General features: G+C 38.8%; 1 protein-coding gene across 1 annotated transcript in view; it reads right to left on the bottom strand.

Moving 5' to 3' along the window:
• Positions 1-553: 553 nt before the first annotated feature.
• Pino (protein pinocchio) overlaps positions 554-19,912 on the bottom strand; it is a 136,100-nt gene continuing 116,741 nt past the window's right edge. The window contains exons 4-6 of the mRNA XM_076803950.1: positions 9,601-9,714; positions 6,264-6,393; positions 554-2,928 (exon numbers count right to left, since the gene is read on the bottom strand). Of these exons, the coding sequence (XP_076660065.1) occupies positions 2,818-2,928; positions 6,264-6,393; positions 9,601-9,714 (355 nt within the window). The 3' untranslated portion in view covers positions 554-2,817. The remainder of the gene's footprint in view (positions 2,929-6,263; positions 6,394-9,600; positions 9,715-19,912) is intronic.

Raw genomic sequence — 19,912 nt, 5'->3', positions numbered from 1 at the left:
CAAAATCTTTCATACATTTTTCTCTGTGACGTTTAAGTAATATTTATTAGTATAAAATCGGAGATTCTGTTCGTAAATATTGAATTCGTATAAAGCACATGAAGATATATATATAGGTTAATTGATAGACGGTAGCACAGCAGGTATATGAACAATTTATTTTCTATGAAAAATAATAACTTAGGTGACTAATCGCGTAAAGAATGATTTGAAATTGAGGACAGGCAATAGTGAGTAGTATTGCGTTCGCATGTCGCGTAGTTAGGTCAATAAACTCTAATTAGAAATAAGTATAATATTCTTATTTAATAAATACACCAGGTTCCTTATAAGTATTAATATCTTTCATAAATAAGTAGAGATAGTTGTGTTCTGAACAATTAGGCTTTTGTTTCCATAAACGAGTCTGTTCTTAGATCAAATACGTGTTGGATATCGTGATAAATTTCAGAAAAAGAGATTCATACTGAAATCATTGAAAAACAATTTGTCGTTAATGGGCAAAATAAAGGAGAGGGAAGAAGGTGTCCTACTAGAATGCAAGAACAGAGTCTCTGGCGAATATCATTTATTAAACCCATAGTTTTAATGTTTTGGTCATAAATAAGAATTTTACGGATTAAATAAAAATCGCTACCAAAAGTATTTTCTAAAGCATTAAACTAAAGCTCGTTCGCTGAGCTAATACTTCAGAAAATGTTACGAGTTACAGTTTAATTTAAATGAGCATGAATTTGATGAACATGTTCTCACATACAAAACGTTAACACCATCAAAGAATACAAATATGTTCGAAAATGAATAATCGTGAACGAATGTACAATGGTTTACGAAAGTTCGTACGAACATTTGATAATTATTGTTAAAAAGAAATGAGCTATCTTACGAATTCGAAAAATCATTGGCACCAACATAAATGCTTCCTTTTTTTCGTTAGAAATCATGTCTCTTGTGTAAATTAAATTATACAGAATAGAACTGAGAGTTAGAATTGTATCAATTAAAACTGTTGGTTTCCGCGTTCTATTCTACGAATGATTCAATTTAAAATCGCATTTACATTTAGTAAAATTACTGCCGACACACGATTGTTGAAAATCGTTTTGTTTGTTTTCTATCGCAGTCGCAATTATATTTAACTGGTAAAAAGAAGATTTATTACATTTACTAGCTTCTACTTCAACTGATATATTTCTTCTTTCAGTTCAGCTTCTTAGGCTAATTTCGTGTCTCTTGGCACTTAGCACCAACTTTTCGAAATGCAATCGTAGACGAAGACGCATCGCTTCGTTCGATAATGTGTTCCAATTTCTTTTTTGCTGATTTACTGACTTTTCCAGGCGTACGAATGTTTTCTCTTGAACTCGATGCGTCTTGTTCAACTACGAAAAACATTTTGTTGCGAATTTTACCTAATCGTCAGTCTAATACTCGAATGCAATGCATACTATTCTGAAAACGAATATTTCATCGGATTTCACCGTAAAAATATCATTCTTGACTTTGGATTCAGTTCGTTTTCATCGTAGCAATGATGTCACGTATGCTATTTGAGATGCGTTACTGTTCTGTTTCAAATTGTTATAGATTTGTCGAACAAGTTCGTACAAGCGATAATATACCTTGATCCGAATATCAATTTTATAACAAATTGATGTATTAGAAATTCGTATCTCCGCTGCAAACAATGTTTTCTTTTCTTTTGGCTTTTCAGATCGCGTGGAACATTTATTTTCAAAACATTGAACAATTGTTGTGCATTTCTTCGAGACCAAAATTACATTGCTAAAAAAAGTCTAAAGTATGACCTCTCGTTACAAGCTAAACACGAAAGTGACCCTTCGTCTGCAGGTCTGTACAACGCGCAGCGAGACGTTTCTTTGAAGCTATTTTTCACACTCGACAACAGTCAACCATTTTTGCGCAAGTATTCGCTTATTACTTTTGTCAAAATATTGCAACGATTCGTGGCAACAAAAAGCGTATTGTTTCGATTTGCTTCCAATATGCGAAACTCGCGACAATGTCTAGCGTCAACGGGAGAAATGTGACTACAAAATCGAGTACCACCCCCCCCCCCCCCAGAACATGGCGGAGGAACGAATGAACGACGACGATATTGTTTTCCAAAACGTAAAGTCGTGTGTCTCGCAACGAACGCTTTTTACAGAATCGCTTTGAAAAATCAGAGATCGCGGTGCGTGCGTGCGTGCGTGCGTGAATGGGCTACAGAGATTTGTACAGTCCGAAACGAAATTCAAGGTCGAGAGATTGAAAATACACAAGAACATTAAAACGCATTGCGCCAACGTTCCCTCGAATGTAATCTACCGAGAAGTTTTATTTGCCAGCAGCCATAAATCCGCGCGGTAGCTCTGTTCGTTCGATTTCGAGACGGCGGGAGGCAATAATGATGATAATGATGATGATGATGGTGATGATGATGATGATGATGACAACGACGACGACGACGATGAAGAAAACGGCGACGTTCGGTGTTTCAGCTCTTGAAAGTTGAATCTGCCAATCGGCCTTTTCTAGCCGGGTTAATGCATCCGTGACAGAGGAAGCCGCGTGGGAGAAGAACGACTATTTTTCGCTGTGCTGGACCGTCCTCGTCCGTTCTGGTCTCCTCCTCCTCCTCCTCCTCCTCCTCAGGAACATAATGTATCATCTATGCAACCAGAGTCCACATTCACACGTTTCCGACTCGCACAATGGTGGTGGGTGACACTATATGGATGGTGATGATGGATTAAGTCTTGTGCTGGGTGACGGTACACGACGTCTCTCTATGCGTTCGTCGCCGAGCACCGTTCACGAAGTGGCTCGTAGTTTTTCCAACGCCGGAACCAACGACTCCTCGTGCGAGGGGCCACAACTCAGTCCACATTCGCCGATCCATCTTGCTTTGCCACTCGCGTGAGACTGTAATATAAAGAAGAAATCCATGTTTTAAACTCTGTATTCACGTCTGAATACATTTCTCTCTATATATATATATAACACCCTCGTACCCCTCGATTCACGCACTTGGAGAGGCACGATACAAATTTAAAGATTACACTTTTTATTTTCAACGTTTTTCTTACGAAACTTTTACCCCCCCCCCCCCCCAAAATATTCCTGACATTTATATGATTGAAACGAGTCCAAACATGACGCAATTCAAAACATATTCGCTTCTATAATGCACAATATAGTGGTGGAACCTCCATTATCCGAATCGATATATTTTTCATAAATATCGTGCGCATTTCTTTTACAAGTGATTTTCGTAAATGCGTGCATGTGCGCGTGATGTGTGCATGTTTCAATAACGTTCACGATCAAAGGTTGCTACAACTTTTCCTCGTTAGCGTCACGTTCAGGGGCCATGTTATGACGTCATTAACCAGAGCAACTTGGAATTTTGGGTGTACGTATAGCATACGTAGGTGTCATCTATCGTGCATGTTTTTTTTTTTGTCACTCAGCTCGATCACACAACGCCGACATTAAAGCTCACGTTTATCGACTAATTCCACGACCGACTTTGTTCGACCTTATCACGAGCAGCCGCTAATTCGACCTTCGTAATAATGCGGTGATATTCTAAATGTCATTCGTGAAATCGATAAGCGCGAACTATGGATCTCGAAACTACCGAATGCAACAGATTTCAATTAACTAGAGTGTGCTCTGGATAAATTATCTGTTTCGAGTATAGAGAGATCGAGGAACATACGTGTACTTTCTCGAGTGTATTTTCTGAAATTTATTTTTAATGCCAGTACCAGGATCGGTGGTGAAGTGGTACTTGGATTACAGAAACAATTTCTGGAATCTATAGCAAAATACAGTGTTTACTCGATATATGTCCAATACACGGGTCTAGCCAGGGACATATATCGGGGAATGGAGACTACTACACTATTGTTTGATCCACGCCGAACGTAGAAAAGGACAGCGAAGCTCTAGAGTCCTCGGTTCATGGCCACTCACGGGGTATACCCCGCGACAGTGGGGATTGTGCTGGGACTTTTATTTTATCGGCTAGGCATTTGGGAGATATTTAGAGAGTAAACACTGTATGTTGCGTATATAAAAGTATATGCACTTGGTATTTCTGATGATACTCTTAAAATATTTCAAGCTTCCGAAAAATGTTAGGATTAAGAGGAACTATAAACGGTTCACCGAGAAATTGAAAATCTTATAAAAAAGAAGGAATGGTGAGAGGCCCAGGAAAAAATTTAAAATCGAGGAAGAGTAAAGGAGATAGAACATTAAAGTGCTCGAGGACTTGAGATGTTCGAGCTTGCTTGACAAGGTCGCAGATAATGGTGAATAGTATTTGCGAATTATAGAAGGCTTTTTCAGCTTTAGAGTAGAGTGATGATCCGTTTGAAAGGGCTTGAAACGTACGTTGAATGAAACTGGCTTTATGGAGACGCGTGTAATGTAAGTAAGTGAAGTTCGATTACACTGTCCAACAAAATTAAACTTTTTTTCGAGTTTTGCAATACCTGTTGGGTGATTCTTATACACTTTGTCATCCTAAAACCGAATCTGAAAGTAGAATTGCTCAATCACGCAACGTTTTCGAAAAATTTTGGTTTTTGTAAAAATGCCCGATTTTGATACGAAACGACGTGTCATGCAAAAACTAAACACGCGAGAAAGTTCAAATTTGAGTCGAGAGATAGAGGGGACTCTCCTCTACATATTCATATAGTCAATTATATTTTTATGTACTTCCTAATAGTTGTAAATGGTTGTTAAAGTTTGAAAATGTGCCGACGCGGGTACTTTGTACGCTCTATTTTTGTATTTATGTGAAAAATCCTTTATCTAGCAGGAATTTACTATACAGGAATGCATTCTACTAAATACATTTTTTTTTGTCTTTTTGGGTGCCAATCATTACAAAAGATTATAAAAATACGAGTTATATTCACATTTCATTGTGGAAATGCTTAATAAAGAAAATTGATCGCAGTAATGCGGTGACTGGAAAATTTTATTTTCAGTAATTATTGTCTTATCTTTATAATTGTAATACCAATGGACATTCAAGATTCTTCCGATTAAAATGAGTCCAAACACTATGTAAATGGGACTATTTTTATCGATTTTATTGATCGAAGTACATAATTAAGACATAGATCGCTCTATATTAAATCGATAAAATCTCGCGGAAGTGTATAAATCAGCCGCACTGTTTTTGTTATATTCATGACGAAATTATTTTAAAATCAAAACAAGGAATACCATTCCAGCATTAATCTTTCATCAAGATATTTCAACAATGGCAAAACGTTACAAAGGAAAAGACTTATGTGCGGATGATTGCTGATTACTGCTGGACACTTATTATTGAAAATCGGGATACCAGGAACAAACGTCAAGCAAGGCGGAAACATTTTTAAATTTGTTTACATCAGAAATAGGTAAGTTTTTGTATTCAATTTTCTTTATTAAGCATTTCAACAATGAAATGTAAGTATAACTCGTATTTTTATAATTTTTTGTAATGATTGGCACCCAAAAAGTAAAAAAAAATGTATGTAATTAAGCATAGTAAGCAAAGACATACTTGAGTGGTACCGACGTCGACTACGCATAGCGACGGCCCTGGCGAGTCGCGAAAAGGCTGCAATGGCCGTCTGGCGCGAACGCGTCGCGCACACGCTGTCAATTAACATTTTCTGATCCTTCTCGTACATTAAGGGAACCAAATACTTTTCGTGAATGGTTTCTTCACCAGAAATGTCTGTAGAATGCATTCCTGTATAGTAAATTCCTGCTAGATAAAGGATTTTTCACATAAATACAAAAATAGAGCGTACAAAGTACCCGCGTCGGCACATTTTCAAACTTTAACAACCATTTACAACTATTAGGAAGTACATAAAAATATAATTGACTATATGAATATGTAGAGGAGAGTCCCCTCTATCTCTTGACTCAAATTTGAACTTTCTCGCGTGTTTAGTTTGTGCGTAACACGTCGTTTCGTATCAAAATCGGGCATTTTTACAAAAACCAAAATTTTTCGAAAACGTTGCGTGATTGAGCAATTCTACTTTCAGATTCGGTTTTAGGATGACAAAGTGTATAAGAATCACCCAACAGGTATCGCAAAATTTGTTTGGTGTTGGACAGTGTTAATGAATCGCTCTGCTCCGTGGGCGTTGGATCGATCGAGGCCGCTCTTTCCGACGTTTACCTGCGAAGAGAGCACCTCCTCATCGTGGTCAAAGTAAAAAATAGATGTTTACCATGGTAAGGTCGCGTTTCCACGCGGTGTGGCAACGTCCGTCGCAAAGCGGGCACGGCCGTTGAAGGGAATATCCACCGCATTCACTGCAGTCGAGGGATACGTGGTCTTCGCTCCACGAAACCCCACATCTGTAAATAAAAAAGAAAAAAACGTCCCGTTGTCAATACACTCACTATACCGTTGTCATAAGACAACAATTTTTCGATAATCCCGGAGGATGAGAACCGCTTCCAACCCTCATACGCTACTGCGGGGAGAAATTCATTCATCCTCTTTCTATTTCATGCAAACTTTTTTATTTCTCTATGATTGTGTTTTATTAAAAGCCATTCATATAGATCGCGAGATGATCTTTTATGCAATTATTTTTGAAGAGCATATGAGGATTACAAGCATTATAAACGGTGAAGTCTAGGTTCACTGGAATTGTTATTTATAAATGTTTCTAGTCGTGTTCTTTATCCTATTTTGTCCAGAAGAGTTGATTTTCTTTTTGTTCAATTTAATAAAAATAAATTTAAGATGTTATCACAGTGTTGGATGAAACCGTTTAAAGAGCTGGGTCAAAGTGGACCCGGGAACGATCGTCTGAGGATTGGAAGGGTTACAGAATTCTTTGTCTCAAATTAATTAACATTTCACTTGGTATTCATGACCATTTTGTTTAATGTTTAATTTAATTCTGCTCTTATTTTGTACAATTTAACTAGGACAATAACTTAACTATAATAGTTTAAATGGTTAGGGGGTATTATATACCAGCGCCTATTTTATGGTGTTCACTTAATATTTTTTGAGTGTTCTATAATTCTTTTAAGAAATCAATAACATTACTCTGTGAGAATTTAAGAATCTGATCGGTCGATTTAATACGAAACAGGTTGAAATTACGAATAGACGCATGCGTCAGGCATGTGTATCCACAATTACGCGGGCTATTTAAAATCGATATTCTCACACTGTAGGAGCCTGGTATTATATCATACCTTCACGTTTACAATTCCGTTCGAGAGTTCGTAAAATTTCCGACACGATTAAGCTCTTTTCATTTCGTTTTACGATTACGATTACGCGATCGTATACAATTTAATCCCTCGAATGATGTACACATGCAAAATAAATATTATCTCGTCGCAGATTATCTGGACGATAAGAATGTAGCTTGAAGAGCACACTGCCATTGAGTACCCCGAACCTATTATTATAAAACCAGAATGTGGAAGTAATTTAAAAACCGATAGGTTAGGGAAATGTCCTGAGTTCATCCGCGACGATGCTTCAAGATAGCTTTAAAAAAAAAACTTTGTTCTTTTGCTCGTGTACGGAAACTGCACAGCCCTGGACGGTCGCAAAACGCTCGTCATTTTGCAATAATTGCTGTGCCATTTTTGTGGTGATGTAAACTTGATTTTATTAGGTGTTCTCTTTTCTAATCGTGTTCATTGTTCTTTTGGCAAACACGCGACGCATAACAACAACGAACAAAGAAAACGAAAACGTTGTCTACTTCGACGACGTACATGGTGTTGTATAACAACGACGTCAATTTAGATTCGCTAGTCTAGATCTTTCCATCTACAACACACGTCGATTGCTAGAGAGACTATCGATTTCCTATCGAACTTATTTTCTTTCAATTGCGATTGTTTCATCGTGTCGAGATTTCCTTTTAACGCTACACACTTCCTTCGGCACGCTCTCCTATCATTTTCAGTATTAGATCCCGTGGCGGTCACAAATTTCAACAAAATCCGAAACAGTACATAATTCTAATATTAACATAAATAACGTAAATTGAGTGGAGCCGCGTCGACCTCAATAGTTCCCTTTAGGGTTACAATAGCGAGAGAATTTCAATTCAAACGGTTTTCCCGCTTTTTAGCCTTACGGTAAAAATTTCATTGATAATTTGTGTTTCTACCTTTTTAAAAACCAATATTCTACTAAAAGATCAAATTAATTTGACCGAGATCAGAAGAAGGAGAGCCATATATCGTGACTTTTCAATACCGTTTTAGGATTGTTTAATTTTAACGACTAGAACAAAGTGGATATCGCATCGCATCGCATTGGAATTCGAAGTTTTCTCAACTATATCTGTTCTGTCGGGAATGACGCAGAGAGCACAGATCCCATTGAAACAATGAACTCTGGGAATAATGGAGTTCGAACCGGATTTCTCCGCTTAATATATGAACGACGTCTGAAACGAATTTAATCATCACGGTGGTTCTGGATCGCATCGGATTCTATTATTGTCGGGTTGAGTTCACAGTCTGCGCAATAAGCGAGTGCCGGGTTCTCAGGATCTATAACGATATACAAGCGGAGGGGATCACGATTGCTGATATCTCGCGACACCGGAGACCGATAATCCTACACTAATTATTCGCTCGTTGGGAATCACGTGGGCGGAAAAAGGGCCGCCAAAGTTAATTGTTACCGATAGTGGCTGTTGAACCGGTTGTCAATTTTATCGAAGCTTTTATGAACACACGCAAGTTCTTGACGTAACCGATACGGTCCGTGTCGAATTCTTTACTATCATTTCTCACTCTCTTGATAGCAACGGTCGAGTGTGATTGAATTTTCTGTTTACTCAGCATGTGCTGGAATTAGTTGAGCTTGGACAGTGTACTACTTGAATGAAAGTGTTAATTTCAAATATGTAAACGGTTTTACACAATTTTATCTGTAAGTCAATGTCAACTTAGGATGTCTAGATTAACTTAGGCATAGGAGAAGACTATGTATAATGTTTGTATTAGGAGACACAGCAATCGAATTAAAACCAGTGTCTAGATCAGGCAATTTTCAAGTTATAGTCAACTAAGACCTCTAATGACACTGCAAATATTTGCTTTCTCCAAGATACAAAGGCTAGAAGAACTTTTTTCCTTGATAAATGGTGGTTCAACGTTAGTTTATTTTGGGAACTACTAGTACTATATTTACTATATCTACTATATATATATATATATATATATATATATATATTATATGTACTAGTACTATTACTAGTATTGTATGTAGTAGTATTATTACTAGAACTATACATATGCATTAGTACTATATGTGCTATATGTACACTAGTACGATATGTGCAATATGATTAATTTGAGGATGAACTCTTACTTTTAAATATTTAGTACTGTTCACTATTTTCGATTGCACGCTGGTATCTAAAGAGCGAAAAATACCGTTAATACTGTTTTTGTTTTTTCCCCTTTCGCAGAGAATATCGAATTTGATTTCAACAAGGCACCAAGTGAAATGGCACGAAACAAAATCTTCAATCCTTTTGGGAGGGAAAAATGAAAAATGGTCATACTTACGTGAAGCAAGAGTTCAGTTGAGCACGGAGTTCTTCGATGGTAAGGATCGTGTCCTGATACTGTGGATGCGATCCCTGGAAGCCATCGTCGCAGCTTCTCAAGGAGATGTTGCTCCTGAAACAAAAAGAAAAACGAAACTTTAATATTTTGTCTTTTCATCTACTTCGATCCTTTCACACAAATAATAGAAAAATTAATTAATTGTTTTAATCCTTGTCCCGTATTTAAACTTTCTTCTTTCTAGCTATTTTATCATAGAACTTGTACAAACATATTTGTGACACGTCTTCTTGATTAAAACGACACCAAACACGGCACAGATTGAATCATGTGCACTTGTTTAATCGACGATATAGTGGAACCTCTATTATCCGTACTAATCGGTGGAACATGAGTGTTTGGTTCGAATAATAGAGGTTTTACTATATCGTGGATTAAACATTTATACACGATTCAAACTGTGTCGTGTTCGGTATCGTTTTAATCAGAAAAATGTCGCGAATATGTTGGCAAATGTTTCACGAAGAAATAATTAAAAACGTAAAAGGTTTGTCATTGAATTGATGATTCGTTTTACAGGAATCTGTACGCGACTGTGCCTCGCATATTTACATCGGCGACAGAACGTCTGGAACAGTGAATTACGAAAAGTGCTATGATAAATGGGAATTTGTAAAAGGTTTTTTGTTTTACGTTTTTCGACACACGCAACGGTTTGAATTCGTAAAATAAATTATGCAAAGCGGTTTTCCGACGTCGATTAGCACCTACGTCAATGAATTTTATCGTCGAGTTTTAACATGGTTTTACGATCTATATACTTGTATAATACGGTATCTTTACAATGACTTTACTTCCTATCAATAACTATTTACAATTGAGTTTCCCCGTTCGTTATTATTTAATAAACAGTTTTCACGGGAGAGAGGAGAAGTACTATGTATATTCTTTGACCGTGCTACTAAACTAAACCATCGTGCTGCTAAAAAAACACTCGTTAATGCTTATCTACACATCTTAAACTTGTTAATTTTTAGAACAATTGAAACAAAATTTCAAGGGATCAAGTCAACCGTACCTATGTACGTCGAGTCACGCGATATTTGCAATAACTGCAAGTGTTTTGACACTGCATTTTGAAACAACGTTCGTGTCAACGTTCGTTTACAACTTTACACAATTGTCCGGTAGAAATGCGTGCCGTTTTATAGGATGTTTAATTATAAACTTGAACGCATACTGAAGGAAAAACTGCAGAAGGAAAAAGTCTTGCGAAAGGTTAAGATCGATGGTATTTTTTCTCCAAGAATAGGTTGAATACTGAATAATATTGTACACACTTGTGAAGCGGGAATTTAAATTACGTTTTACACAATGGGGATGAAATTTTGAAGGAAATGATGGTAAAACCGAAATTTTTTTCTTTCCGAGATTTCTGGAAATGATGCAGACGACAACAATTCATTTTTCTTCGTGATCACTCGAAGTTTGTTTTAACAATTTAAATTCTTAGATTTTTTTAAATGGTTACCTTATACTCATTTTTCCCCTGAAAATTATGATTTGTTTCAATTGTTTTTCGTATTTCATACACAGGTAAATTCAACTGCAAAATTGAATTGAAACTTATCGAACGTAAATATTGTTTACTCTATCTGAAAATATTCTATAATTTTGCATCGTTTTTATGGTTTTTGCCAGTAATACCATTGTTAATCTAACAAGAAAAACTAATATTTGTACTTTGACTTGAGATTTTTGCTCGAGAAGAAGTAAACTGCGGAACATATACTGTAAAATTCCAAGAAAAAACATTCAAGATACACGATGATTGATAGTAAAAGGATTTTATCGCAATAGGCATCCGTTAATAATTCGATAACCGATCGGAGATAATGAATAGCCCACCAGTCTCTTTTTGAATCGATAGACGATAATATATCTCGAATGATCGAGACACGGCAGAACGCGTGCTGGCCTTGAACAGGTTCGACCGTTAAACCCGGAAGAATCTGGAATGTGGTTCTTCTTTTTCTACGTTTCTTTCGACTACCGTTATCATTTTGGCGAGCAACTACTTTCCAACTGCGATGGCCGCCGGTTTCGTTCGAACCTTACAAACAGCTGGTGACTCGCGAACAGCTTTGCAAATAAAAAGTATTCGGGGCCCGCCATCACTTTGCAAATATTTACTGTTGGCTGCCCACTCCTCTCTGCTTAAAAGAATAATTATGCCCCTTCCCCCTATTTATATCGAGTCAGATTCTTAATTGGAAATTTCAAACTAAATTTGCCGACTATTCATTTCTGCTAAACTGAAATAAAATTCGATTTTTTTGTTGTCGATATATAATATATTTAAAAAATTCTAATTATTGTAGATCTACAGAAAATTATACGATTGAAAAAGGTACAATTTTGAAATAATTCCTACTGCGAGGTGAACATTATTTTCTGAGTAGCAAGCTCTAGATTTTTTATATTTATGAAATCCTACTTACGAAGCCCTAAGCTCATTTGATTATTTTCGTTGATAAAGAATTTCTTAAAAAGCTGTTTTACTTTTATTTCACACATTAAAATACGATATCCTATGAATTTTATATTTTTCATCGTCAGAGAACAAATATATTATTTCACTTTTCGTTCAGTGTACGCAATGTTTTGTTTACGAAATAACCTTGCACATATACTCTAACAAATTAAGTAATTGAATTTTTCAACTATTGTCAGTAGGTCAAACCACTCACGTAACCACACGAATTAGAATACGATGGTTCGTCAGAATTTGAATATCTAATTACCATTCTTTACGTCCGCAATGATCAAGAAAGTAGAGGAGCACATTGTAACAAACACACCGACGATCTTCATGCAAAATAAAAATGTTCTACATCGCGTACAACAAAAACAACAACTAAATAAAAATGTCGTCTCTTCTTATAGAATCCGTAAATACGATATACAATGTCTACGCGATATATGTCCAAACCACGGGGCTGGTCAGGGACGTATTTATACTTTATAACGAATAGTGACAAAATAAAGAGAAATTTGTTGAACTATACAAAAAAATGAAAAATTTTCGACAGGTGGTAACAAACCCAAATGACGAGTTCACTCGTTATTCCCGTACAAAAATAATGAAAATAATAAATTCTTACTTCGAATAAAAATACAAACTGACACTCCGCAATCTCAAAAATCAAACCGCAGACGTGTACAAACGACGTACAAATTTACTCGACACAAGTTCCCCCCGGATTAACTTAGTCATCCGGAATATTTCTTCGCGCGATAAAAACCGAACGGTCGGTTCTACGACTCAGAGATTCATCAGCGCAATTCGCGCGAGGAATTGACCGATCGCCGTTCACCGAGAAGAGCGGGACTGATATCAGCGATAGGGGATAGAAAACAAGAAAAAAGCAACATGTAGGGGGGGGGGGGGCAGATAAATCGATGTCGTTAATTCGTACGTCGGACGATGACAATCGGACCGTGAGGATATCTCTGAACCGAGCCGAACTCTTCCATTCGCTGTTATCGCGCCTCGATTGTTCGACCAATTCGTGATCAGGAATTCACTTTCACGCGATTGTTCTCGGAATAAATATTAAAGGAAAAACTGCGATGGAAACGGGACGAGGCAAAGAGAGGGGGGAGGGGAGTCTGGGAACTGGGCTGATCCACTTGAACGCGTGTCGTCATAAGCACGTCGAGAACACGTTAAAGCATGCAGAGATATGGAAATCAGGAAGAAAAACGTTCTTTTCACGTGACGATAACGTGAACGGGTGCGCGTAATAACCGCGACTCATACCGAGTTCCGCCGCTCGCGCGATCTACGATGCACGGTGCGCGATCGCGTGTGTCGCGGAATCGATCAGCGAATCAGCTAAACGGTTTCCTCCTACTTTCGTATACACAAAACAAGCTTATTTTTACATCCTCTAATTGCTTCGCGGGATAGCAACGATTTCGAATTTTCTTTCTCCTTTCTTCAAATTCTGGTCTTCGAGGCCGTTCTTCCACGAATATTTTTCGTGGTAAACTATTGAACATTTTGCATGGAGATTCTTCGCACGTATTTATCGATACTTATGGTACATGTCTTGTTTTTCTTTTTTTTTTACGTAGGACCTTGAATAAGTTCTCGCTGTTTCTTCAAAAATGGCAGTAGCAGTACCCCGTTCGTGGAATTTCGAATGGTAACACACATGCAAGGTAGTACTGTATCTAACCTTAAATTTCAGTGTATGGTAGTTCACTTTAGTGAAAACAAAGCAATTTTTTCTTAGTTCTGAAAATGTCTACTTTTGTGCCAAATAAAGTGTATTTGCGGGGAATTTGATTGCACTACTTTATTCGAAAGAAATCTGCAGCTGAAGCACATGGAATTCTTGTTGAGACTTATGGTGACAATGCTTTGTCGGATACGACATGCAGAGACTGGTTTCGATGCTTCAAAAATAATGATTTTGAACTTGAGGATAAAGAACGTTCTGGCGCACCGAAAAAATTTGAAAACGAAAAGTTGGAGGAATTACTCGATCAAGACCGATGTCAGACGCTAGCAGAACTTGGAAAAACATTACAAGTAGATGAGTCAACTGTTTCAGAACGTTTAAAAGTTTTAGGAATGATCCAGAAGCAAGGACATTGGGTACCGTATGAATTGAAGCCGAGAGACGTCGAACGGCGTTTTCTCACGTGTCAACTAGTGCTTCAACGGCAGAAAAGAAAATGTTTTTTGCACCGCATCGCGACTGGCGATGAAAAGTGGATACACTACGATAATCCAAAGCGTAAAAAATCGTGGGGTAAGCCCGGCCATGCATCAACATCGTCTGCAAAACCAAATATCCATGGTTCGAAGCTTCTTCTCTGTATTTGGTGGGATCAGCAGGGTGTAATTTATTATGAGCTGCTCAAACCGAATGAGACTATCACGGGGGAGCGCTATCGACTTCAGTCGATGCGTTTAAGGCGGTGGGCACGGCTCAAAATTGTGTGAGTGCATCCCCTCCCTAGTTCCGCACACGTACCCGAGTTTTGCAAGGGTACGGGAGGCCCGCTCTCATTTGTTAACAATGCAAAAATAGTACTGTTCTGTCGTCAAAATCGCTAGATAAAAGTTCAATCTAGGGTGAAAAGGTCCTCAGAAGTCGTACTTTTGCGTTTTTAGCCGTAATTTGCATTATTCAGCAGCATACTGCTTAATCGAGTGACATTATCGTAAATATCGAGAGATTCAGAGATCGTATGGAGTTCGTTGGACCTTTCCACCCTAGCGGGAACATATAGGAACTCAATGCCACGCCGATCACGTTGTATGCTTACGTATCAAACAAATGAAAGCGGGCACCCAGAAAAATTAGATCATTGAGTATTTCATCAAAATATAGTTCCGACATTTTTCGCTACGAGCGCTGTACTATGTTCCCGATCTGTCTCATCGTCAGTAGTCACTGTATCGGTAAAACAGAGGCCTATAGGAGCATGCGCGGCGCGAAAGCGTGGATGGCGTGTACGTGTGCGACGGCGATCGCAAGGGTCCGGGATGCCTGGAAATATTTCCCAATAATGCAGAGACGGGACTTTTCCATAGTGAAAAGAGCTAGATAAAGGTTCAATCTAGGGTGGAAAGGTCCTCAGAAGTCCTACTTTTGCGTCATCGAGAAATGATTAGCTATATTCGGCAGCATGTTGTCCGCCAGAGAGGCCTGTAGGAGCATGAGCGGCGCGTCAACGTGGATGGCGCTGTCGTAGCTTCGTTCGAATAGCCGTGCCGTGGCACACTCACACACCGCCTGATCAGCGTGTACGTGTGCCGACGGCGATCGCAAGGGTCAGGGATGCCTGGAAATATTTCCCAATAATGCAGTCACGGGACTTGTCAATGGTGAAAAGAGCTAGATGAAAGTTCTATCTAGGGTGGAAAGGTCCTCAGAAGTCGTACTTTTGCATCATCGAGAAATGGTTAGCAATATTCGGCAGCACGTCGTTTCTCAGGGAGGCTATGGGAACTGACATGGCGGCACACTCACACACCGCCTGGTCGGCGTGTACGTGTGCCGACGGCGATCGCAAGGGTCCGGGATGCCTGGAAATATTTCCCAATAATGCAGCGACGGGACTTTTCCATAGTGAAAAGAGCTAGATAAAGGTTCAATCTAGGGTGAAAAGGTCCTCAGAAGTCCTACTTTTGCGTCATCGAGAAATGATTAGCTATATTCGGCAGCATGTTGTCCGCCAGAGAGGCCTGTAGGAGCATGAGCGGCGCGTCAACGTGGATGGCGCTGTCGTAGCTTCGTTCGAATAGCCGTGCGGCGGCACACTCACACACCGCCTGATCAGCGTGTACGTGTGCCGACGGCGATCGCAAGGGTCAGGGATGCCTGGAAATATTTCCCAATAATGCAGTCACGGGACTTGTCAATGGTGAAAAGAGCTAGATGAAAGTTCTATCTAGGGTGGAAAGGTCCTCAGAAGTCGTACTTTTGCATCATCGAGAAATGGTTAGCAATATTCGGCAGCACGTCGTTTCTCAGGGAGGCTATGGGAACTGACATGGCGGCACACTCACACACCGCCTGGTCGGCGTGTACGTGTGCCGACGGCGATCGCAAGGGTCTAGGATGCCACTAACCATTTCCCAATAATGCAGAGACGGGACTTTTTCATAGTGAAAAGCGCTTTAGCCAATTAGCATCTTGGAAGGTTGGATAATACAAGGATGTGAATTTTCAGTAATGGCACTAGATAAAAAGATCAACCTGACATGCTGAATCCCTCAAAAATCCCTAAAAATTATTGTTCGCGAAATGTAACAAATAGTTGGGCAAACTATATTTATCAATTGATTTTTTCTAGTTTTTATCTCCAGATAAAAATGAATATATTCTAAATATTTTCTGTAAAAATTTGATTTCAATATCTCTAATGGTTTGAAAGCAACCTGTTGCGAATTAGTATCTTGCGTCGATGGCCCGCTCCATAACATTGACACTGGAGGGTGTCATAAATTAGCCCTCCCACGACACTGTCTCGCCGTAGACGAAAGAACTTTCCTGTAACCTCAGTGCAAAACACAGTCATTCTCTAAAGTCTGAAACATTGCCGCTTCGCACGAATGTACGATTGCCTAGTAAATATGATCCAAATTATATCATGTTTGGTGTCAATTTTATCAGGAAAATTACACGAATGTGTTGAGAGAAGTTTCATGAATATATTATGAAAAACAAAAGAATTGGGACATTGCATTAGTATTGTTTCACCGATATACCTGACCCCGCATAATGTTACACTCTTCGGCGGTCTAGCTTCTAGCCCCTTCGAAGGGTAGACACTTGGGCGCGTCATAAATTGGCCCTTCTCCGATAGTGTCCAGCCAAAGACGAAAGAGCTGGCATGCAGCCTCGGTGCGAAACACAGTCATTCTCTGAAATCTGAAACATCGTCGCTCCGAACCAATGTACGAATGCGTAGTAAATATGATACAAATTATACCATGTTTGGTATCATTTTTATCAGAAACATTCCACGAATGTGTTGAGAGAGGTTTCATGAAAAAATAAGGGAAAACAAAAAAAATGATGACATTGCATTAGTATTGTCTCACCGATGTACCTGACCCATGTTACACCCAACGACCGGCACACCGAACGGCCAGGCCGACTATGCTTGCAATGTTCCGCATTTTATATGGATTTCTGTATGCATTGTCTGGCCGGCCTGACGGTACGCGGGGTCCGAGAGTTTCTGCGTTTTTATGAAATACATAATGGTAATAACGGTACTTCATTCATAACTTATAACGTAACTTTTAATATACTTGGTTTTTTTTATAATTACAGTAGGTATATTTAGCAAACATGTGCATAATCTTTATTTGCATTAAATTTTGTATTAAATTAAATTAAATTAAATTAAATTAAATTAAATTAAATTAAATTAAATATTTCTGGAATTCCGACGAATTTGTTTCGAATGAAGTTGCATACGTATCGATAATATCATTAAAATATCCTCACGAAGTTACCGCACTCCTCAAAAAATTGTCATAATTTACCTTCTTGTCATACCTTCTAGGCGTATGTAACTTCGTAAGTATATTTTAATGATATTATCAATACGCAGAGTTGGGCAAAATAGTTATCGAAATAAAAATTTCGAATAACAAATGAAAGATAAAAAAATTTGTATTAAAATTTGAAAGTTAAAATTACAATCTCATTAAAGACGGTCCAAATGCTCTAGATAAGCTCTAGAAGTCATTCGTATTAACAATATTGTTCTGATTAAAAACATAAAAGCATAAAAAAATAAAAGCATGTATTAATAAATAGATTAAAAACATGAAGCATCATTTGGACTGTCTTTAATGAGATTGTAATTTTTATCGTAACATTACGTATCGGTGAAACTTGTCCTAATCCCACAGGCATTCTGTGCCCCTTAGCTCTTTTATCTGGGGTTATATTGGGAGGGCTAGTTTCTGACACCCTCAAGCGTGTACCTGTCGAAAGACCCAGAAGCTAGACCGCCGAAGGGTGTAACATTGTGCAAGGTCAGGTATATCGGTAAGACAATCCTGATGGAATGTCATAATCTTTTTTGTTTTCCATTATTTTTTCATGAAACCTCTCTCAACACATTTGTGGAATGTTTCTGATAAAAATGACACCAAACATGGTATAATTTGTATCATATTTACTACGCATTCGTACATTTGTTCGAAGCGACGATGTTTCAGATTTCAGAGAATGACTGTGTTTCGCACCGAGGCTACATGCCAGCTCTTTCGTCTTCGGCAGGACACTATCGGAGAACGGGTAATTTATGACGCCCCCAAGTGTCTACCTTTCAAAGGGGCCAGAAGCTAGACCGCCGAAGAGTGTAACATTATGCGGGGTCAGGTATATCGGTGAGACAATACTAATGCAATGTCCCAATTCTTTTGTTTTTCATAATATATTTATGAAACTTCTCTCAACACATTCGCGTCATTTTCCTGATAAAATTGACACCAAACATGATATAATTTGGATCATATTTACTAGGCAATCGTACATTCGTGCGAAGCGGTGATGTTTCAGACTTTAGAGAATGACTGTGTTTTGCACCGAGGTTACAGGAAAGTTCTTTCGTCTTCGGCGGGACAGTGTCGTGGGAGGGCTAATTTATGACACCCTCCAGTGTCAATGTCACGGCACGGAGTTATAGAAAGCAAATTTTTACTGAAAATATTTAGAATGCGTTCACTTGTATCTAGAGATAAAAACTAGAAAAGAATCATTTATTTAAATATAGTTTGTCAAACCATTTGTTACATTTCGCAAACAATAATTTTTACGGATTTTCGAGGGATTCAGCATGTTAGGTTGATCCTTTTATCTAGTGCGAATCATTACTGAAAATTCACATCCCTGTATCATAGAGAAATGGGTTGCGGAATTCCAGACCCTTCCAGCCCTCGTAGGCACACGTACACGCCGACCAGGCGGTGTGTGAGTGTGCCGCCATGTCAGTTCCCATAGCCTCCCTGAGAAACGACGTGCTGCCGAATATTGCTAACCATTTCTCGATGATGCAAAAGTACGACTTCTGAGGACCTTTCCACCCTAGATAGAACTTTCATCTAGCTCTTTTCACCATTGACAAGTCCCGTGACTGCATTATTGGGAAATATTTCCAGGCATCCCTGACCCTTGCGATCGCCGTCGGCACACGTACACGCTGATCAGGCGGTGTGTGAGTGTGCCGCGGCACGGCTATTCGAACGAAGCTACGACAGCGCCATCCACGTTGTCGTACGTCCGTACATTCTCTCTTCCTCTGTTTTACCAATACAGTGTGTTGCTCGATACTGAACTTTGGAAAACGTTCCTAGCTCCCCTACTGGACAGAAATGTTACTATTTAGCTTCCTCTAGCGGCCGTTCGTTCTTTCATAGCGTGACGATCATTATTGTGTCGGGGCATTCGGAGCTTGCCCTGGTCAGGTTCGGTTCCCTCCCCTTAAGTCGAGCCTAAAAAGAAAAACGGTCGCTATACGAGCAGAGACACGACAAAGTGATTTTGCTACATGACAACGCTCGGCCTCGTGTTGCAAAACCAGTGAAAACCTACCTGGAAACGCTTCAATGGGAAGTTCTACCCCACCCGCCGTATTCACCTGACATAGCCCCTTCTGATTTTCACCTATTCCGTTCGATGGCACATGGCCTAGCTGACCAGCGCTTTCATTCTCATGAAAAAGCTAAAAAATGGATCGATTCTTGGATAGCCTCAAAAGACATGTCGTT

Source organism: Halictus rubicundus, chromosome 2 (genome assembly GCF_050948215.1).
Source record: "Halictus rubicundus isolate RS-2024b chromosome 2, iyHalRubi1_principal, whole genome shotgun sequence".
Classification (NCBI taxonomy): Eukaryota; Metazoa; Arthropoda; class Insecta; order Hymenoptera; family Halictidae; genus Halictus; species Halictus rubicundus.
Note: the sequence above shows the minus strand (reverse complement) of the source record. Positions and strands in the feature narration are given on the sequence as shown.